The sequence below is a fragment of the Candoia aspera genome, chromosome 6, assembly GCF_035149785.1.
Source record: "Candoia aspera isolate rCanAsp1 chromosome 6, rCanAsp1.hap2, whole genome shotgun sequence".
NCBI classification, from domain to species: domain Eukaryota; kingdom Metazoa; phylum Chordata; class Lepidosauria; order Squamata; family Boidae; genus Candoia; species Candoia aspera.
The window spans coordinates 42,649,238-42,673,110 of record NC_086158.1 but is presented as its reverse complement, the minus strand read 5'-3'; the positions used below and the strand labels follow the sequence as shown (position 1 = coordinate 42,673,110).

The following is a 23,873-nucleotide window of genomic DNA, read 5'->3' as shown; positions in this document are numbered from 1 at the left end:
TCACTATTCAGACCTCACATCCTCTAGAAATTGGGAGATAATATTGACAGCTTCACTTGGACGAGGGCAGAGATCTACAACTGGGTATCATCAGCATATTGATGATACCTTAATGCTGAGAGATGACCAGGAAAGCCTTTGCACAGTTTTGTGTTGTGTGCCAGTTGTGCCCTTTCCTGGACAAAGAGGCTCTGCTCACTGTCACTCATGCCTTAATCACCTCCTGGATGAACTATTGTATTTTGCTTTACATAGGACTACCGCTGAAGAATATCCAAAAGCTGCAGTTGGTACAAAATGCAGCAGTGTAGGCAGATATGGGCACTTCTTGACCTGTGCATGTGATACCTCTGCTCTGTGAGCTGCATAGGTTGGCAATATGCTTCAATTCAAAGTGCTGGTGGTTACCTATAAAACTCTCTATGGCATGGAGCCAGGTTATTTGTGGGACCAGCTCTCCCTGATAACAATGGTCTTAGTCAATTGAGATGTTTACATAATTCATCATAAAATGGAGAAATTGGTAGACTAAATTCCCAGCTTTATAAGTGCTTGGGCCACATACAGCATTCCCTATAAATGGTAAGAACAATATTAGTCAGTTTGGGACATTTACCCCAGGCATGTGCATACTTTTCTATGCAAGCTAGGGTCTTTAATCTAAAATCTGCTTTGCAAGCCATTATGCTCTTGCCCTTATCCCATTATGTGTAGTGTATTGCCAGGCACTTAGGACATGTTGGAAAACATGGAAGTCAAGACCTGGTCACTAAAGGAATTGTCTACAGCATGTTTTGCTTCCCAAGTTGCTAGGTGGGATACCAGGAGTACAGGGTATTCTGAGCTTGGAACACTAAAAATAGCTCTGTTACCTAGTTCTTCATCATCATGTTTATTACAGCCCTAATAAAGACACAATGAAACTATACAATAGTGACAATCTTGCATTAATACATATATATAAAAACAAAAGCAATTAATATTCTACAATCCAAAATTAATTAAGAATGAAAAAACTAAAATGAATTGAAATAAAATACTATGTTAAGAAATTCAAAATCTAAGTGATGGTGCGGCATATTGTGCAGATGGTAGCACAAAACTGGGCAACCTGGGAGGATATTTTTGGGTCCTCGTCCGAAAGAAGTAACATTAGATAGAAGACACTCTCCCTGCCTGGAAATTTCTTCAATAATGGATATATAAGGATCTGTCTAGAATCCTTATATAGAGAACAATATAGCAACATGTGGCTTAGGGTTTCTGTTGAGCCGTCACCACAGGGACATAGTCGAAGGTGCATAGGAGTAGCCTTAAAACATCCAAAAAGGACTGCTGAGGGCAGTGCGTCCAGCGTGGCTAAAGTGAAAGCTTTACGGAATTTCAAAATTGTGATAGATGATAGATAAGATGCTGGAACAAATGTTCCGGAAGAAAATGACAGATATTGGGGTGTAGCACCTTACCTAAATTTGTTTGGAGATCTATATCCCAGATTTGTTGTTTCAGGGTGGTTCTAGCATTATCTGTCATGAGTAATGATGGCGAGCAGGAAGGGGCTCCCATCCAGGGTGGAAAACGCATGTGTAGTACTGAGGAATTAAGCAGCCATTCAAAGAGACACAGATCAGGCCCGCCTTAGCTTTTGTGGTTTATATGTCTGGGGTTTTCCCATGCTTATTCAGTTTGTTAGGATTCTGTTTATGTAGCAGTAATAAACACTAGAGAACTACTCTTCGTCTCAGTGTGATTCTCACTGTTAGGACATCATCAAATCCTAATGAGCACATTCCATAGAGAAGCCCAACAATTTAATTTTGTCTAAGGCTTTTTTTAGCCAAGATTACTTAAAATGATCTCTAAATATTAATGGGGCTAAACCTATAGGCAACATAATTAACTTTAGCCAGAAGGAACCATGCTCTGGCATCCAATGAAACTATACCTATTTCTACCTGTAGGATGGCATTAGTAACACTAAAACACTAAAAATAGCTCTGTTACCTGGTTTGTTTTGGGCACTCAACCTCTCAATTAAAAAGTTTTCAGATGCTCTATTTACAGTATACAAAAGTTCTTTCCAAATTAAAACATTGTAAGTTCAAGTTCAAACAATATTTTTAAACTAGTATCCTTCATATTTTATTTCCTTCCATTATAAGCCCAGTCATGGAAAGAAGCATAATTTTCCTGAAATGTGGGTGAAGGTTAACAAAACCTGATCTTTCTAATGCCTCTATATCCTCTATAGATATTTATCCTCTGTAGGTAAATAGGCAGATAATATACCCTAGTGTCCCACTGCTATCTAATACCTAAGAGTAACATTCATCAAATGTAAGTTCCCCTTTATGTTCTGTTGGTGGAATGAATTATCAATCTTTTCTAGAAAAACAGACTAATAACATCAAATTTTGTAATTGACTGCTAGATGTAAATAGGGAAAGAAAATCCTATATGCTTACTCATTTGCCGTTATGTCCTTTAACGTGTTTGTGTATGCTCAAAATTTTCAAAATAAAGATATCTTTAAATATAATAAAACATATTTATGCTTACCTACTTTATTTCAGGCACTGTGCGGATTGAAATGTTTAGAAACATGCAAAATGCAGAAATTATCAGGAAAATGACTGAAGAATTTGATGAGGTATAGTACTGGACATGCACAAAATATATTTTAAGCTTAAGTAAAATCGGTCATGAAGAGAGCTTTAGTCTGATTATGTGGTCTATTTAAGGAGTTATATTGTATGAAAACATAATTACGTATCCTTGTAGGTAAAACAAGAAAAAGGAGTGGACTCTTAAGAGACATGAGCAGTGGTTATGGCTCAGAACTTTGAAGTCAGACTAATTTCAGTGACAGATTTAAACATAGATTTCATTACTTTTTGAAATTGCCTCAAATTAAGCTTGTTTTACTTTTCCTGGATTGCACCCTAGCAGTAGAAATAATTTTTTTGTAGAATATTTAGAGGAACAAAATTTAGGAGTGGGTGTGGGAAAAGAAATTCAAGTATTGTTTTGGAGAAATAAAGACCTAACAGCAATTAAAGAATACATCAAGGAGTTCTGTAATTAAAATTATAGCCTACAAATTTGGTATATAAAATATGTATTTTTTCTACCATACTTGTAATATTTTCTTATAGAATAAGCTGCAAGTTGTGAACACAAATTAATTCAAATATTATGAAAACATCTTTAATGATTTAATGTGTAAGATTTAATATAGTCTCATTAATTTCTGTATGGTTAGCTTAAGTGTAAAGAGCCATTTGTTTTTCAGTAAACATACATAGATTGTATTAAGCCCTATAGTTTTTGTTATGATAGAAGCACTCTGACATTTCTATACCTCTGCCACCACTCACCAAAACTTGCTTATCTTGCCCTATCTTAAAGAAGCTCCTGCTGTTGTTTTAAAATCTGTTTTTAAAACAGCCTATTGAAGCACTAAGAGACTGAAGTGTAAATTTGGTAGGACAACACATCAAATACTACTTTTTGTTCTGTTATAGAAGTGGGCAAGTTTTGTTCCATCAAGGATTTTATTTTGAGATCTGTTGGATGACATATGCCAGTGGTAGATGGGGCTAAAGCAAGTGGTGGGTCAACTATCTATTCTCTCTTCTCTCTTTTATTGCTAACTTCTTTTTAGTTTCCTGACACAGTCTTCTCTCATCTTCAAGCAGTAGGCTGTCAGGGAAAGGCTAGTCCTTTCTTATGGGAAGTTGAATTGCTTGCTTGCAGAGGATTTGGGAAGTTTGGCAAACATTAAGTTAAGCACTGGAGGTTATGTACCCATAGTGGGCTGTTTAGTAGATCCCAGTTTGGTATCTTACTGGACCTATTAGAATACAATTTATTCCTATTTGTATTATTCCTCTTTCAATATCCCACTGAAGATAATTCTTCTCTTCCATCTATTGGTGCCTCTTTGTATCTGGTTACTTCTTTTTCTGTGTTGCTGATTTGTTCATTTGTTCTTTGTGTTGAAGACCTGGCTTTATTTATGAAGATATTTTATTGTTTATTATTTCAACATTGTTATCAACAGTTCTGGAGTAGAGAGGTATGATGTAGAACTAAGTAAAGGAATCCACACACACATCCAGACAGATTATTCTTGGGTAACCTAATCATAACCCACAGTTTTAAATATTTTTATATGCTGATAACATTCAATTCTATATCTCTTTCTTGCAGTTTCTTAACTTCAAGTGCTTCTCTGATAAATTGGCTTGAAAATTTCAGAGTTTTCTGAAGCTCACATGTCACAGATAACTCTCCTTGCACTCGCCACTGGCTGTTAGTCATTTGTCATTGTCAACTATTTGATCAGGCATGAAATTTTTGTCTTTTTTCATCCCAATTCAACATATTCAGCTAATCACCAAATAATTTTTTTCTCCCTTGACAATATTTCTAAATAGTGTTTTTAAATATAGTGTTTTTTCCCTCTCTTTCTTGGGCAAAATTGTGAATCTTACCCTTGCCATCCTGTTCTTCACTATTACAGTCTTGTATCTGAGTTTCCATTTTCTCATGATCTTCTACCTGTTCGGGCAGTTCTTTGCTTCCAATTTGAGTGCAAATTGGTGCTTCAGAGCACATGGAGGTGCTTACGTAGCACCTGTTTGCAAATATTTTAAAAAGCCATGTCTTTTCCTGGGATTTTGCAGTTCTCTGCAGTTCACACATGATCACAGGAAAAGTCACACTTTATTTGAAGATATGCAGTCAGGTACTACATAATTGCTCTGCCATGCTTTTTTTATGCTCAGATCTGAAGAGCTTTGAGCCCTAATCCAGCGTTCTTCCAAACAAATTTAATCATTTCATGTTTTTACCAATTATGATATCTCCTTAAATCCTAATGTTGATAGTTGCCTACCAGATTCTGATAAGCTTCAAAGCATTTCACTGGCCAGCTACCCCACTGTTTTTCTTCTTTTGTACTTTACTATATTTTTTTCTTGTGAAATAACTAATTTGGATCCATGGTTCAGGTATTAGAAGATCTCCTATTAACTTACAATGATTTTACCATTTTTCCTTTTCTGCCCTATCTGTCTGAAACTTCTTTCCAGAACACATAATATACTTCCTGCCCTAAAAATAAAAATCTCTCCTTAAAAAAATCTTTATTACAGTATTATTTATCAGTATTAAATCTCTCCTTAAATTTACCTTCTTCAGAAAGCTTTTGGAACAACTTCTCTAGTCTAGGAATGGGAGATGAAGCAATTAAATTTACATATTCTGTTGTTTTCATGTTTCTACCTGTAGCTCATATGATGAGAAACTATCAGATATGTTATTTGTGAAATACTATATGCATTGACAAAGTTAATACCTTAACAAATAGTTGGAATTTTTAGCAAAACAATCACCACTTTTCTGGGCTGATTATTTCAGGTACCATGTCAGGACAGAGTGGATACTTTTTTCTTTCAAGGAAACATACAATGGAAAGAGAGCTTTTTTCTTTTAAAAGGTCACTATATGCTCAACATTTAACAAAAACCTGAACCATTTTCTTTTTGTTTAAAAAGTTGATGAATTCAGTAATCTGTATAAAAAATGCAAGTTCAGCAAAAGTAGTGGGGTGCGTATATACACATATGCAGCATAGAAGAGGTTAGAAAATTCTGTGGTACAATTTTTTTTGTCATGAGCAGGCTAAAATAAAATCTCTCTAGATGCCAGACAACTTAGTATAGGAGTGTCAAGAGGTTCTAGTACAATGTGAATTTTAAAGGTGAAAATTATATTTTGTGGGAAATTTCTCAGCTTTCATATATACAATCCTCTTTTTTATTACTACTGCATGATACTTAACTCTGCTTATGTCCCGACCTGAAATGTAAATAACCCCAAATGCCCAGATACAGTATACTATTAGATGTCAGAAATATCTAGTCTAATGAAAGAAACTTTCAAATACCTTTCCATATAAAAAATAGAATGACAGTCTGTCATGTTTATTTCCTTTTAGCCCCCAAATAATTAATTTTCTGGATCATAATTATAAATAATACAAATTAAATATTAATTTGTTTTGGAACATACTATTAGAAATATGCTTTCCATGTTGATGGAGTTTTCTTATTGTTAGCACTAAATGCAAGAATGTTAATTAAACTCAGGTCCTCTGTTTCCCCTTACTGCTTCTTAGACAGCTACAGATCTGATGAGAACCAGATGGGATACTAAGAAGTTAGAGGGCTGTAAGTTAGAGTGGGCAGCCAAAACAAAAAACAAAAAATCCTGGAAGAAGGCAATGGCAAAATATTTCTGTATTCTTGCCAAGAATATTTCATGTACTTGTATATGAAGTCACCAGTAAATGTTAATTCATTGAAGTTTGTTCTTTTTACCCAGGAGTTGAGGAATGCCAAATAATGCACATGATTCTTCTAAGATGCTAACTTATTGCTTTGGCTTTTTACTGTCCCAAATGACATACTCAGATACCAAGTTCAGGACTCAAATCCATGTCACCTGGAAGTTAAATTGTGAACAATATTCCATGCAAGTTTTAAAGCATCTTTTTTGTGCCAACAACCACTGTTGTTTATAAGAAAAAATGAGTTTAGAGAGCATGGACTATGTCAAGTTTCAAATCACAGGGTTGCACAGAAGTATACAGATTACTTTACTACTTTGTGATATCACACATCAAAATACAGATACAAAATACAGATCTAGCTTCTATTTAAATAGCTCTAAGTTGGAAATAGGTTTATCTCAAAATGGATAAAATATAATACAAATCCTAGAAGTAGAATTCCATTTTTTTTCCAAATACAGATAGTCCTTGTTTTGTGATTGCCTCATTTGGTGACTGTTCACAGTAACCCCCGGTGATGAAAAAGTAACTTTATGACCAGTCCTCGCATTTACGACCTTCACAGTCTGTAAAGTGAAAGAAAACTGAAGTAAGATCATAAGCACAGTCACAGTTTTACTTTGCAGTCGCTTCGCTTAACAACTGAGTTGCCAGTCCCAATTGTGGTCGCTAAACAAGGACTACATGTCAATCTTTTAATACTTTTTTATTTATTTAATAAAATCTATACTAGCCACAGTTGGGAGACTCTTCGCAGATGACTGTATACTTAAAATATCCATGATATAATTAAAATAAGAGAAAATACAATTCAAAACATAAAACCATAAATAAATCAACAAGGCATCCTATTTAACATAGGCCCTTCAGAATAATTCAATTTTCAAAAGGCTGGGGGGCAGATCAAATTTCTGCAGATCAATTTCACAGAATAAGTGCTGTTTCTAAACAGCGTTGCATACGGGCCTCTACCCCCCATACCTTATGGAAATGAGGAATTGCCAACATTTTTTTCCAGGACATATAAATCAGTTGGATCAATTTCAGTTGATGAAAACATCCCACAATTATCTTTTCATTGAGCCATATAGGTCTTTATAGGTAACAGTCAGCACTTTGAATTGTGTTCAGAAGCTGATAGAAGCCAGTGCAGTCCCTGGAGCACAGGTGAAACATGCTCTTAGCACCAGTGCCAGCTACCAACTGGGCGACTGCATTCTTCATTCAAATTGAAGCCCTGTGGTCTGTATAGGCACCTCCACATAGAGCATGTTGTAGTAATATAGCCAACTAAAATATAGAGGCATTTCAAGTCTTTTACCCGACATTTAAAAGATAAAATAACTGAGCTCTTGGAAATCATAAAAACACCATTAGACAATGAAACTAAGGTTAGATATAAAAATCAAAAGATCATATGTAATACAGTATAATTGAATTGGAAATACTAATTCTATCTTGTATCCCCATGCAAAGAGGGATCTCCATAAAATAGGACAATTTTGTTTTGAACTTGAAGAGAACACACCGTAGTTCAGATTGCAATTTAGCCAAGCCAAAACATTTTGGTTGCTCCAAGCTTCAGCCATCCCCTCAACTCCAAACCCCTGCAGAGGTCATTCAGAGCATGAAGGATAAGTTTGATGAGCTTTCCCTTTCTCCTTTGCCTAATCTGTGTGCCTGTATGCCCACCAGTCTTCCTAGTGTCTTTGTTTCTGTACCTCCTCTTAGCTGCTTTAACTTATCTAGTTATTTATAGAATTAATATATTTTTAAAGAATTTATGGTACCACCATCCTTCAATTCAAGAGTAGCATATCCCAGCAGTGCTGGGAAAATCAGAGGGAGGGGTAGGTAGACTGGTTGGATATGCTATGCTTGAATTCAAGGGTGGGGATGGTGTGACATAGATGCTCCCTTAAGCCCCTTGACAACTCCATCCTTGAAGTCAAACATAGCATATCCAGTTAGCTCAGTTGTCCTTCCCCAGCCTTTCTACTGCCTTCCTTTCTCTGTTTCCTTTGCTGTTGTTGATGACATTGCCATTTCCTGCTTTCCCCATCCTGAAACACTTTTGCCTGAAACATAAATTTTACACCCAGAGAGGCGTATTTTATTCTGGACACAGACCACCAGAAACTGTTTCATACACATAATGTTTTTGCATATCTTTCCACATGTCTGTGTGTTTAAAAAAATAATCCTCATGTATGACATGTTCATCACTTCTATTTTCCTGATTATCAGTACAATGTACCTTTATTTGCAATTACAAGTTTTTGGTCATTCAGATACAATTTAAGCTGCACTAAAATGTCATATTTTAGTTAGAAGACAAGCTGACTAAAACTTAAGCATGTTTTTTTAAAAATAGTATGTGCATTTCATCTTCCCTCAGGACAGTGGTGACTATCCACTTACCATGCCTGGGCCACAGTGGAAAAAGTTCCGATCAAATTTTTGTGAATTCATAGGAGTACTAATACGACAATGTCAATATAGCATCATCTATGATGAATATATGATGGACACAGTGATCTCACTTCTGACTGGTTTGTCAGATTCGCAGGTTCGAGCTTTCAGACATACCAGTACACTTGCTGGTAGGTACATTTTAAAGACAAAGCACACAAAACAATGCATGTTTACATTGTGACAAATTTGTGTATTGTTATTGATCTTTATTATCTTTGGGACAATTTATTCAGGGGAAATGAATATGTATTTTCATATGTGAATTGTTCAGAAGAAATGTATAATTGTTCTAGTTTGAAACAGTACACTTACAGAAATGCCTGGATCAGCTAGTTCTGGGGGAAACAAGGTGTTGCAGATTAAGATCACTCCAACAAAAATGGTTTTGCATGTCACTTATTTTTAATCTATTTGCCTTTCTTTTTCTGTAGAACTATAAAAGCCATAAAACTGAATCAATACCTCTCTTTATAAACCTGTCCTGTATTACATTTCTTGATATGATATTGTACAAATGAACCTTGAAAAAATCTTTTTTATGTCCAGTCATACTTCTTTTTAATGGACCACTTGGGGAAAGGACTTGTCTGTTACTTCTTAGTGTCTATTAAGTATAAAATTACTTCATTGTATGTTGTTTGTGTAATATGAATTACATAAATTAAAGCAACTGATACCATTCCACAAGTAATATTAATTTGAATAGTCTCATAAAATTAGTGTAAAATAATGTAAATTTAATTGCTTCATCTAAACTAGTTTGGATGAAGTGGACTTTTCCACTGTTTCAGGGGAAAGTCCAAATGAAATTTTAGTCCTTTGCATTCAAGGAAATATATTTCTCTCTTTCTCCCTCTCTCTTTCTTTCTCTCAGAAGTGAAATAATTGCTATGCAGGGAATAAGTTTCCCTAATCTTGGTAATATCCCAGAGGAAAGTGATTTTACTTTTCCCCATTGAAATGAATGGTTAGAGTAACTCTGGAAAATAATTGCTGGTGATCAGATTGTAAAGTAACAATAGCAATATTTAATTAGACAGATGGAATAGAGAAGAAAGTTGTACATGCAGCCCCATCCCTTTGTTTCTGTCTCTTCAGTGCATAGAAGTCAGAGGCTTTAGAGGGTTGTACCCATCTTTCCTTGAATTTGAGTTCAGCTGTCTGCACAAACCAAGCCTTAGATAAAGCAGGAATGCAGGTTGTGTGGATTGTTAATACAAATACAGGTTCAGGTCTCCTTCTGACTTCCAGCTGAATGTATGAAGACTGAGGGTGGGAAATGAGAAAATGGTAGATTTGGTCCAGTGTGTGCAAACTAGGTCTTGCTCAAGTTGAACTCCTGCATGGGTTCTCATGAATCCTGAAGAGGACTGATACCTTTATTATTTGTTACTAATCAATGCAGTTTTAATGGGAACCTCAGGCTAAATGAATATATATCAGCAAATTCTGTGGTTTTTTGGTGTGAAAACTTGAGTATAAGCTTTTAGGATTACATACTGAACTAGTTCACAGACAACAATAAGCCAGAATTGCTGTTGCTTCACTTCCACAGACAGTGGATAAATAAACCATAAAATTGCAGTGCTTCTAATATTATATGTGGGATTTGCAGGGAGACTTTCTCTTGATTCTGTTGATTTATATACTGCTGTAAGACATAATTACACAGATTCTGATTGATTGTTATATTTTATACCTATATTTTACTTCAAGGAAAGTAGATCAGAAACATATGTTTCTAGTTAGTATTAAGCAAATAATTGTTTCAGAAATGCAACCTGATTTGGTTCTGTTTGTGAGTAAATCATGGTTTTGAACAAATAAATTTGCCACATTTGGATGTACCACCAAACTGGTTTACCACTAAACAGATGTGTCTGATCTCTTCCCTACATCTTGGAGAGAAGATCAGCATGCATACCCATAGACCGTGCTATCTTGTGTCCATAACTGGAATGATAAAATTTATATAAAGTACTGAATACATCTGGGTCTAGTTATTTGATAGTACTGTATAGTGAATGTAATATTTAGGGCAAGGGAGGAAAGAGAATATATTCCAATCCTGGTTTGTTTGTTTGTTTGTTTGTTTGTTTTAAATTATTTTAGGCATGGAAAAAAGAGCTGATTTTTGTTTGTGTGCATTTTTCCTAGCTATGAAGCTTATGACTGCTCTTGTGAATGTTGCCTTAAACCTGAGTATTCATCAGGATAATACACAAAGACAGTATGAAGCTGAGAGAAACAAAATGATTGGTAAAAGAGCTAATGAAAGACTGGAGCTGCTCCTTCAGAAACGGAAAGAGGTAAATCACTGTTCAGAGTGATTGTCGTTGTTTATTTCACATTTCAGAAAGCTGTTCAGAAAGGATACAAATTCATAGTTATTGGTATCTTCTAGTTCAGACCAGGAGGCACAAAACTGTAGAGCTGTGATTGATTTTTGCATATAAACTGTCCCTTTAATATAAAAATGAACTTGGATAAGCTTTCAAGTATCATTAAAATAAATGATTCTTGCATCATTCCATATCAGCTATTACTTAACAGAAATACTGCATTTTTTTGCAGGGAATAAGAATTAAAAGGTAGTTCAATCCTTGTAGTTAAATGTTCCAAAGCCTCATGATGAATAGTTTCTTAAGTTATAATTTATTAATAACTTAGATTTTCAAGATTTTGCATATAGACATAACATTTGGACAGGTAAACACTTGTCTGTACAGTTAAATGTTACCACTTTAAAATAAAATATTATTTATTCAGCATAATTAGAGTGAGACATTGCTTTGTATTTTTTCTTTCATTTTGGTTAGTTGAGGGAGAATTTTATTTATTCATTTAATTGGACTTCGGCGGTAGTATACTTTTATACTTCAGCTCACAGTATAAAAAATACATGTGTATATAATAAGATAAATAAAAAATGCAGCAAAGAAAATAAACAAAATGGCAAATCCAGACAACTAACATCAAAACATATGCAACATGTGACAAATACATCTAACGGGGGGCTCCATCCACCCTACTCCAAGGCCTGGGAGAACAGTCAGATCTTTTAATCACAGTTTGTGTGGTTACCAAAATATTATCTTCCACCCATTTACATCTTTTGTTAAATATTTTACATATGTAATACACACATACAAGTAGTCTTAACTTAATGATCATTTGTTCAGCAACCATTCAAAATTATGACGCGCTGAAAAAATGGACTTACAACCTGTGCCGGAAATTATGACCGTTGCAGTGCCCCTGCAGTCACGTGATCAAAATTTGGGTGCTTGGCAGCCCATCTACACTTACGACTGCAGGGGTACTTCAACTCCCCCCACCCACCTACCTCCCCCCCACCTCTGCCCTTTTGGAAACCCTGCACCCTTCCTTTCAGGGCAGCAAGCGGACCCAGAACCGCATGGCTCTGTGGCTGCAAGAAGCTCCTGAGCCGCAGCAAAGCATGAAACTGCAACCGCCCCAGCCCAGCTGTCCCAAGCTGCCACAGGAAGCTCTACCCGGCCCAGCCGGCCCAGCCCAGCCACTCCGGGAACCTACAGCCGCCCCAGCCTGCATTCATTCACCCAGCTGCCTTCTCTCCCAATTCCCTGCACTGACTTTTCACCTTTTTTGCCCATCCACTGCAGGCAGTGCAGAAGCCCCTTGCTGTCTTTGCTGACTCCTTTTCGGACCCAGCTTCTCAGGCGAAGGTTTCCTCCAGGTGACTCCCTTCAGAACACTGTCTTCAGAAAGTTGCACTCCCTTCTCAGAGCTTTTGGAAAGTGGGGGCAGCTCTCCAAAGTCTGTGCAGACTTCGGAAGCTTACACTGTCTTCTCAGAGCTTTTGGAAAGAGAGGCCAGAGAACTTCCTTCTCTTTCCAAAAGCTCTGAGAAGAGAGCGCAACTTTCCGAAGACAGCATTCCGAAGGGGGCCACATGGAGGAAATGTTCATCAGAGAAGCTGGGTCTGAAAAGGAGAAAGTATTTCTTTTATAAAGGAGTTTACCTGTGCTTGAATTATTTTTCTGATTTCTGAGGTAAGATAGTAAAGAAATGTGGTTCACATTTTAATATGATCCAACTTAATTTGTACTTCATATAAATAATGTGCAACTATGAAAGTAGTTATTAGTGTTTTTATGCTTGTCTAGATACTGCATATCTTTAATACAAAAGCAAATAAAAATATGTTTGGGAACATAGTTTAGAAAAAAGTGTATTTCAAGGAGCTGTAAAGAGCTTTGAGCTATTTCTGTGATAGCCATGGAATTAATTTCAGTGGTTAAGTGAACAATTTTATCCACAAAGTATATTGCAAAATGGTCCTGCAGCCTTCAGTTGTTCTTTTATGTCACTAATTGCAGTAAGCATTTTCTGTTCAGTTACAGTTCACATAAAGCTAATATGTAGTGATGAAATTTGCTGTCATCATGGTTAAAGTAGGCTCTTACATGAACAGTAGCCTGAAACTAGTCAGATTTTGCCTCAGTCTTCCATTTTGTTTGTCATTCTCCTTTTTCCATTGTCGAATACTCACGTTATCAAGATTATGAATTGGCCCTATGAAATGGGGAATTTGGGAGTAAGTGTGCTACTGGTCTGATTCTTCTCCAAATTCCAGATAACAGCTTTCACACAAGGAAGATTGCTGACCAAAATAATCAGGAAAATCCCCCCAAACATAGAAGAACATCTGGCAACATAATCCTATTTTAATAGGTCACCATCCTTGCAAATTAGAGAATCTAAATGTAATGAAGTTGTGTTCTGTATATATGTGGGACCATCTTGGATTTCTCCCTCAGGCATGCATATGTCCTGTTTCTACTCCAAATAAATATTGAGTCAGGAATATAATCTATCGGAGCTTCTGGGTGAGGAATGGTGAGCTAAGATGTCTCCGAAGGAGTGGAGACAACGACTGCAGCTAAGGTTGAAGGACTGGCAAGTAGACTGATCCCATGAAATGTCTCTGGATAAGGAGAGGATGGGAGATCCGGACAGCTGCTTCTCACGAGGAGACTGCAGGACAGCAGTTTCCCATGGGTTTGAGTGCCGGGAGACAAAGATGTGAGGTTTCAGCTGGCTTTTGACTCAGAAAATGAAACCCCTGAGTCAGAAGGAGAAACAGAAACTTACCAGGCAGAACTCAGGAAAACAAAACTCAGAAGTGACTCAGCAGAGCGGGAGAAGCTTGAGACGCTGATTGGCCAGACTTCAGGGGAGGCTTTGAATCCTCCAATCAGTGTGCAGGAAAGGTGTGCAGAAAAGTGCACGAAGGAGAAGGCAGCCCGATTGGCTGCAGAAGGAAACAGGCGCACAAAGTATCAGCATAAAAGGCAGACGCACAAAGAGTAAGCTGCCGGAGACAACTGATCCTTCAAGCTCACAGCCTTCACAGAAGAGTCCTTACCTGCATTGGAAGCCTCACCTGTAGCCAGAGAGGAAGTAGCACCAGCGTCTTCTGATTCCGCAGAATTGCCTCCTGCACAACCAGCTTTGCTTCCAAGCCCCAGTCTTGCCTAGGATCTCCAGTCCAGTCCAGTCTTGCTTCCAAGTTCCAGCCTTGACTAGGATCTCCAGTCCAGTCCAGTCTCGCTCCAAGCCCACAGCCTCGTCTCAAATCTCCAGCCCAGTCATGCTTCAAGTCCTCAGCCTTGTTCAAGATCTTCAGTTCAGTCCGGTCTTGGTCCAAGCTCCCAGCCTTACCTAGGATCTCCAGTCCAGTCCATTTGTGCTTCAAGCTCTCAGCCTTGCCTAGAAATTCCAGTCCAGTCCAGTCTTGCTTCAAGCCTGCAGTCTTCTCTCGAGTCTCCAGTGCAGTCCAGCCTGGATTCCAGCTATCAGCCTTGCCTTGGATCTCCAGTCCAGTGTTGCCTTGCCTCCAGTTCTCAGCCTTGCCTAGAAGATCCTGCCAAGCCCAGCCTAGTCTCCAGAGTCAAGCCTTGTCCAGTGGATCCAGTTTCATCTCACCTAGTCTCCACGTGTCAGCCCAGCCTTACCTGTGTGCCAGCTTACAGATCCTTGCTCCCATTTTCTGCCTTGCCATGCACTCTAGCTTTACCAAGTCTGACAGCTTCAATCAGAGAATTAGCTGAATTCTGCCTTGCTGTTCTGCCACAGTCTGACCCTGCAGCCATGCCTGTTCATCCGTCATTGCCTGGGTGGTCTTGATTAGAACTACCTTGCTTACTATTTCACCAGAACTCTATTACTGTTAATAGTTGTTTTTAATAAAGAGTTTTTTCTAATAATTCTGCCTGGCTGCCTCATAGTCTGAACAGGACAGAAGAGAACCATCATGCTCTCAACCATGGTAGAGCCTTTTAAAGGACACTGAGTTCACTAACCTCACTTTCTGATCACTTTCGGAAATTGCCTATTTAACTACTTTAAGGATATTAGAGATCTTCAAAACAACAAGTTTGAAAAGCCACCTGGTGAGTTTACTTTCATTCTTGAATAAAAGAAAGATTAACTATAAGTTTAAGAACTTAAAGAATTAGAATAAATGGTAAAAAGCTAAATAAGAATTTGATTTTAAAAAGTTATAAAATGATTTTAAAAAGTTATAAAATGATTTTAAAAAGTTATAAAAGTTAAGGGACCAGGCAAACTTGGAATAATGGAATATTAAGACTTTTGCTATAAGATTTTGGAAATAATTTTACAAATAAACAGCACCTTTGTGGAAACTAATCTGTTTAGTCTATCCTAAATCATAACAGAAATTTGAGACTTTATGATTTCAGAAATTGAACACTAGGGGAGACTAAAGATTCTAGGCAGCAAGGGAAAAGGAAAAAAAGTGAAAAGCCTGCCTCTTGTCTTGGTCAGTATTGCAACTCGCAAAATGACAGAAAATGCTATGACATTTGAAATGCTTCAGGAGATCTTTGAAGAATGGGGTCAAAAAATAGCTTCAATCTCAGCAATGATGTTTGGTGTTAAAGAGTACATCTTGGAAGATTTACAGGATAAAGAGATGAAACAAACTTTGCCTGATAAATATCAGAACATAAAGAATTTGCAGAAATATTGGAAAATAAAAAAAAATGGACAATAAGACAGAGAAAACAATTAAAGTGGAAATACAAATGACAAGCCAAGAGATTGACCCGGATAAGGACTTCTTACTGGATGTAAAAAGAAGTTGGTTTAAGCCTTGAAGAAACCTTTAAGATGGGAAAAAGAAAAATTGAAGAGAGATCAAATCCTATGACAGTATTTGAATGAACTAAATATTAAGATTGTTAGAAGCAAAAGGAACGAGTACAAAGTTGGTTTGCTTGATCAAGGTTAAAATAAGACATGTATGTATAAATCTGGGACTCCTTTATGGATATTTTGCTTACACCAGGACTGAAATGTTAATCATTTATGGATTTGCATATGGATAAGAGATGGGTTATGGGAAGAAGAGATACTTGCATGCAAACTTATAGGGGGTGATGAATTAGTAAATTTGTATTGCGATGAAGATTGGAAGTTACTTCTTTAAATATTTCTTCTTTTCTTTTTCTTTCTGTACAACTTAATCTTTTTTTCCTTATTTTCTTTTCTTTCTGAATTCAGCTTATATTTTCTTTTACTATTGATATTAAAACTTCCAATAAAATTATTTTTTTTAAAAAGGAATATAATCTATGAAAAATACTGAGCTATATATAATTAGGGCTACAGCTGTTATAGCAACCATTAAAAAAGAGACTGTAGCTGTGATATTTAGGTGATGAATATTAGGAAGTATTTCATGCTTATTGTCAGTCTTGATTATGAATAATGTTAACTGTGTTGGCATGCCCCAGGATCGTGATTTATATGTGTGTTTAAATAAAATAATTAAATAAAAGTAATCATATTTAATTATATTTCAGTTGCAAGAAAATCAGGATGAAATTGAAAATATGATGAATTCCATTTTCAAGGGAATATTTGTCCATAGATATCGGTAAGTGAGTAAAAAGACATTGTGAGATCCAGGCTAATGTTCAGAAACAATATTTTTTCACTGGCCTGCTTAAAATTTATGAAATAGATAGAATAAAAACTCCAATAATTGACATATTATGAGAATCCATGTAGCAAAATGTTGGATTATGGCTCGGGAGATCCAGGTTCAAATCCACCCATTGCTAAGGAAACTTCATGAGTGACTTTGGGCCAATCATTTCCTCTTAGCCCAACCCACCTCACAAAGTTGCTGTTGTGGAGAAAAGTTGAGCAGGGCTTCACAGGGGATTTATGCTCCTGTACATTCAGGGAAAGGATGCAGGTGCTTTATAGAACTGTAAATTCTGCATTCCTGTATGTTCTAAATCACCTATATGAAATAATTCAGATTTCAAGCCATCCTCACTGATTAGCATTAGGGACAACAGAAGACAAATGGCAGTATCATTTAAAGAAGTAAAATCCTAATAAAAAAATTAACATCACACTAATTTTATATGCAAAATTAAACAATTACATTTTCACCATTGTTTTTTATAGAGATGCTATTGCTGAGATTAGAGCTGTTTGTATTGAAGAAATTGGAGTGTGGATGAAAATGTACAGTGATGCCTTCCTGAATGATAGTTATTTAAAATATGTTGGTTGGACACTTCATGACAGAGTAAGTGCTGCATTGCTGTAAAATATACTATTTTCCTTTTTGATTCAAAACAGAATTTTGCTTTCTCATACTTTGTTGAGCTTTGTTACATTTAACAGTCAAGCTATATTCTATCAAATCCATTTGGTTCATTTATATATAACCATCATTGGTAAGCTTATGTCTGCTGCCACCTCTTTCATCTGCTTTTCCTTATTTGATAAAAGGAAACATACCTTTATACATATGAAATAATGCATTTTGTATATATCTATTCAGCCTATTTAAAGTATCAGTGTTGCTAGGCTAAAAGAACTAGGTTATTCTTGTCTGTAGTAAGCAGTGTGCTACAACATTTCTTTATATGTCATATGATAAATTGAAACAAAAAACGCATTTAATTGTCAGCGCAATTAAAATTTTTATTTTTATAACTTGTTCTCTGAAAAATGTGTAATACTCTCTTGACAGAACTTGAATGGCATTTTTCCTTTAGTTTATTAGTACTGTTCTGAAAACTTGATAATGTTGCTCCATGCTCAGGTTATTTATAGATAGTCCTTCAACTTTTAAGAACAAAGTCCTAAACCTTAACTGGCAGACAATTTCGACTGTACTAGCTTTATGTGTCAAATCATTTCTCCTGTAGGGTTCAGATCTTCACCTTTCTGAATGGAGAAGTATGAAAATTACCAATATTGATAATCTTGCTACTAATTGGGGGGGGAGGGGAGGTCACATTGAAGATTTTGTAAGAGTCTCCTTTTTTAATCCAAAAGCATTAAAGGGGACTTTATTTCGCATTCTATTCATCCAAAGTATGTAGCTTATCATACAATCTACCAGGAAGCTGGAAAGTTATATTGCTACCTCTCTATCCCTATCACTTATCCTTACCATTTTAAAATGATGATTTAGCAGATGTCAGAGTTATGCAGGGAAAATTGTGTTCAAGAATTTACCTGTTTATACTGAAATAAGAAGATTTGGATGCCAGTGTGAGTGGGGACAAAATATTCTCTGAATTGGTGATGTTGTTGTTGTTGGTTTGGCTAGGATTTGGGAGATATTATTATGATCGTTATTTCTTAAAATCCTTTCAATAGTTTTTTCTATTTTTGCAAATTTTTCCATTTTGTATTGTGGCTGCAAGAATGTAGTTTTAGAGTACATCAACAAACGCAACTTCTAGATAAAAGGATGTAATAGTTCCCATTTTTTTAATGCTGGTTGTGTGCTGAGCAAAGGGATGGATTTGATGGCATAAATGGCCTTCCAACTGTGGTTCTAGGTGAATATGGCATTTCAGGAAATAATTTTTTCCATTTCCATTCAATTGTTAGTAGAGCTGCTTGAAGGAAGTATTAGTTCAGGATGGTAAGACTGAATTGGTGTATAATACCCAAGCTGTTAAAATGACGTTTCTGGGCAGTTCTACACAAGGCACTTCTACTCTTATGTCATGGTAGATTTCTTCTTATAATTATTATTTGAGTGGTCTGTGTCCTATTTTATAATTCTCAATGCAGCTGGAGTTATATATCGTATTATCTAGGTTTCTGGAGGGATAAATGTGTGCAGACACACACACACACACACTACCACTCTAAAGGCTAGATGTGGTCTACTGTTGCAAGTCATTCCAAAAATGTAATGGGAAGGCAACTAATAAATATAAAAATGATAATTTTGTGCCATAAAATATTAATTTTATGGGGGAGCAATCACTCCTGGAGATGGTTAGCGCCTTAAATGGCCTCTTAGATACATGAGAGCGATTTTCCAACTAGCATCAACATCTGGATTTCATATTGTATTTATTTGAATATTATATTGGTATTTATATTTTTTATGGTATTTTAATGTTTTATTCTGGTTGTAAACCACCCAGAGTCCCCCTTTGAGGGGGAGATGGGCGGTGGCAAAATTTGATAAATAAATAAGTAAAATAATTAAATAATTAAATTGAATTGTTAAAAATGATGATACATGCTTTTCTTCTGCATTTTATTACGCTCAGTAAATTCTAATATGTTTTTAATTTAGCAAGGTGAAGTGAGATTGAAGTGTCTGAAAGCTTTGCAGAGTTTGTATACCAACAGAGAATTGTTCCCCAAATTGGAGCTATTTACAAATAGATTTAAGGTAAGGGTAACATTTGTAAAGTGCATAGAAGTTAACCTTAAAGTTAAGTGATCATTCTGGTTGCTGAGAACAGCGTTATATGGCAGTTAATCTTTAAATATTAAGCAATTTTTTTGTTGCAGATATGTGGCATAATGTGCTATGCTGCAAATGTGGAATATGTTTTCTTTGAGAAAATTTCTTTAACCCATTGAATTTCTAGAGCGTATGAACCATATAACTAATACTCAGTGTGTACTGATCAAAAGTACACACATGAATTGCTCTGCCTGATGACAAAGTTCTGACTGGCTTTGCTGGGAGTATCCAAGTCTGGGAAACAAATCAGTAGTTCTGTAGAACATGTGATCAGTTGAGATTTTGATTTCTTTAAATGTTTTTGTCCTGTTTAGTTTTTGCCCTGTCACTTGTCTCATGTCCTACCCTCTTCTTTATTTGTTTGCTTTTGTCATTTCCTCTAACAAGAAGCCATCTACAATATATGAAGCTACCTTCAGAACACTTACCCCCCTTCCACCTATAATCTTAGTGCAACACTTTTGATTTCCACCATACCTGAAATGGAACTATAATGTTCTTCACTGCATGTCAGCTTGTTTTCTTTGAATGGCTGTCATGCAGCTAGGCATACCATTTAAATGACCCAATCAGATAGGTAGAGATTGACTTTGCACTGAATCATTGGCCACTGAATATGCATTCCTCATGAAGTTGCAATTCCTTAATCATTATCTGTACAGTCAGAAACTGCCTGTTTAGCTGGATCATTTACTGATTAATCCTTTTTTATTTTTAATATTCTATATCCCATTCATATGTACTTCCCACCATGTAGTGAACCAGAATACTTGGGTGCTTTCCTCTCCATCCAATAGGACACGAGTTTCTTTACTAGGAGAAACGGTTGACTTAGACAGTGGGATTGGGCTAGGAGGAATCTCTGACTTTTTCTGTACAGCCAATCTTTCTCCTGCTTCTTCAGTAAATGGATGGAGGTTTCTGAGTCTTCTGCATTTTGCAGGTTAGACCACAGTTTGAAATGTAAACATTACCCACCCCAAATAAACTTTTTCCATGAGTAGCTCCCATGCAACTGGGTATAACATTTAAATGAGTTAGCCATCTGCAAAAGGGTTGATTTGCAGTGAACCACTAAATCAACCCCTTTGCAGAGAATTGTGCTGATTCTTTTATTTGAACTAGGGGAGACAGGACCCTCTCCATAAAAAATGTTACATAGGATTAATCCTATGTAAACATTCATAACCTATATTCTACTGATCTATGAATTTCTGCCCTCTAATGATTCAGGACCATTATAAACTCAAGCTTGCTTTGAGTATGGGAAAAAAAGTTACCTGTTCCATAGCAAGAGTTTTATTTTAGCAAGTTTGGAAGAGTCCTGGTACAACCTAACATTATTTCCATAGTAGGACTAAATTAGCATTACTGCAAACTTCTTCCACACACTATATATCTATAACTTGTTTCAGATGTGGCTTAACACCACCTACTTTTTTTTTCTTCTACTTCTTTATTTCTGGAGTTTTAACTATATTGCCTGATGAAAAAACCTTGGCAACTTGGAAGCTTGTGAAAATTTTGTAAACTTGTGGTGGCCTAGTAGAAGTATAGTCCTTTTTTTTTTTTTTTTTGGTAGCTAATATGCCACATGCACACAAATACAAATATATACACAGACAGACAGACAAATAAACAGTACATCTATCTCTACTTATGCTCCATTGATAATGCTTTTCTTTATTAATTCTGAAGAGGAAATAATAGTAGTTATTACATGTCTTATAACCATGAATAGTTTAGTGTACCAAGTCTTTAATGTGTTTTTTGTAATCTTCTCTTTTGAAATAAAAACAGTTAGGTATGGATTTAATCTAGGTAAGATGGACATGCTTCATGTGGCACAACCTGCTAATCTCTATAGAAGTGCAAAAGAAATTTTTGGGTGCAGTTGCATTCATGTTACCCCCCAAACTATGGAAATAACAGGTTCCCAAAAGTGCTTTCATCAGCTTTGGTTGATTCGCTAGTTATGCCCAAGACTGGGCTGCACTTCTGTCATTATAACCTTTTTATATCTAAAGCACTGTGACATAAAGATAATGGCTAACTTGTTCAAAAGCACAGCTCATTATTTTTAAAGCACTAAGACTGTGTTGTTTAAATTTCATTGTACATGAAATTGTTTAGCTCAGAGTTCCTGTTCAGATGGTTGCAAAGGAGATCTGTGATACGTGGAAGCTTAAGGATTCAAGCTATGAACCAATACCTACAAAAAGTTTTTTTTATCTGTTTTTAAATTGACCTAAAAAGACACAGCAATTCCAATTAACTTTTGATTGATGTGGGATAATTTTCTAAACTTACATAGAGATTTTAACTGCTCACTTTAATTTGTACTAAAAGTAGTTTAATGTTAAATTTATAGTTTATGTATATGTATTTCTGTTTTACAATTTATTTTCTTTTAAAAGGTTTCGGGTTCTTAGAAGTGGTATAAAATTATAATATTGGTACTATCATAGTGTATCTCACATCTCCAGTTGAAAGAAACACTCATTGCAGCTGACAACAGCAGTATGTATAGGAATTAATTAAAAATCAACACAATCAAAAGTAGGGATATGAAATCTAGGAAAATACAGTTTTGAGTTAAGGAGATACTGACATCATACAATATGGTGTTTTGTAGCATACATCAGTGCATTGATGGTACCAACTTACATATTTATTTTCCTGGGATTGTGTGGCAATTATCTGGGCCCAAAAAAAGATGCAGTTTATTTAAGGAGGTGCCCACATGTACACACTGACAGTAGCCCCAAAGCATTGTTTCAGGCTTAGATCTAAAGCACAATACATCCACAATTAAAACCTTGCTTATTAAAATGTGTGTGTTTTATGATTACAGTTTCTTCTGGAAACATGTTACATTCTATCATTTCAGGATCGCATTGTATCAATGACACTTGATAAAGAATATGATGTTGCTGTAGAAGCCATTCGATTAGTCACACTAATACTTCAGTGAGTATATTTTAAGGTAGTAGAGTTTCCATTCAGCAGTAATATTTTATGCTAACAATACATTCTCCTTCCTGCGACCAAAGATAGTTCATTGCTTTATTTATACACTGATGCACTTCTTGAATTAGATTTGTACTATACTAGTTTTTCAACTTTATTTATTATATTTGCTCATTTAGCCTTTGGGTATCTCTGCTTAGCAGAACTCAGGATCACTGAGAACATTAGAAATAGTATGTGTATTGCAAATTCTGACACTTTCTCCACTCTATTCTGTGACTCCACAGTTCCCTCTGTGATTTGCTTTAGTGGTAATGCAGCTTAATATGCTAACCTTGATTCTTCTTCCTGACACCTGTATATCATATAAATGTATGATGTGCCTGCAGAGAAGCATTAGCAAAATATTCTAGAGCTAAGATGGATTGAGGAAGCGGGAGAGGAACCATCTGTCCAGCATCCATGCTCATTGGGAGGTTTCTGCCTTTTTCCTTAGTTCCGTTTCAGCTATCACAGCAGCACCAACTACATTTTTCTCTTCTACGCACTCTGTGCCATGCTGAGGAATACTAGTCAATTTTTCTTCACAGTTTTTTTAAATTTACTTTCTGTAAACTAGAGGTCAAGATAAAGCAAGACACCATGTCGTATCCTCTGACCTGGGGTATATTGGCTCTCTGGCTTCATTCTGTGTTAAGTGTTGCTATGGTAGCAAGCATCTATTCACAGATGGCCAGTCCTTTGCTTAGTGTGCCTTGGCAAAATCCATATTGTGAAGAACTGCCAGTACTAGCAAAAATTTACAAAGCAGGTAGAGGTCACAGAGGCTTCTCATCTTGCTTTGAAAAAAGGTCCTTGAGGCAGCAGCATTAATGCTCTTGAACTTCTCAGTACAACCCTGCTCTACACTTAGGCTGCCTGAGTTGCCAATGTCTAATTCAGTGGCTTTAACTCCAAATCCCTCCCCTCTCTCACTTCCATTCAGGCATGGGAAGAACTGTGGTCTTCTGCCCATTCTGAGGCTGCTCCACTAAAAAAGAAGAAAATTCCTCCATAATGTTTCTTACCGAAAGCCCAGGCTTGGCTTCTGCTGTACAGCCACCACAAACTACTGCTTTCAGTCTCCTACCTCAACATTTTCTTCTTCTCCAGTTTGTCAACTGGTACTGAGCATGGTATCTCCGATGCAATCTCAGGCTGTGGAAGCTAACTAAACCACTCCTGACTCTTCTATGAAAGTGGAGATCAGGTGGC

The 23,873-nt window shown here is 36.2% G+C and overlaps 1 protein-coding gene across 4 annotated transcripts in view; it reads left to right on the top strand.

Moving 5' to 3' along the window:
• The window catches only part of STAG1 (STAG1 cohesin complex component), a 205,521-nt gene that overhangs the window by 122,347 nt on the left and 59,301 nt on the right, over nt 1-23,873 (top strand). For all 4 annotated transcript variants that reach the window (XM_063306863.1, XM_063306861.1, XM_063306862.1 and 1 more), the window contains exons 6-12: nt 2,574-2,650; nt 8,757-8,961; nt 10,991-11,142; nt 16,708-16,781; nt 17,324-17,447; nt 19,473-19,571; nt 22,540-22,619. In XM_063306863.1, the coding sequence (XP_063162933.1) occupies nt 2,574-2,650; nt 8,757-8,961; nt 10,991-11,142; nt 16,708-16,781; nt 17,324-17,447; nt 19,473-19,571; nt 22,540-22,619 (811 nt within the window). The remainder of the gene's footprint in view (nt 1-2,573; nt 2,651-8,756; nt 8,962-10,990; nt 11,143-16,707; nt 16,782-17,323; nt 17,448-19,472; nt 19,572-22,539; nt 22,620-23,873) is intronic.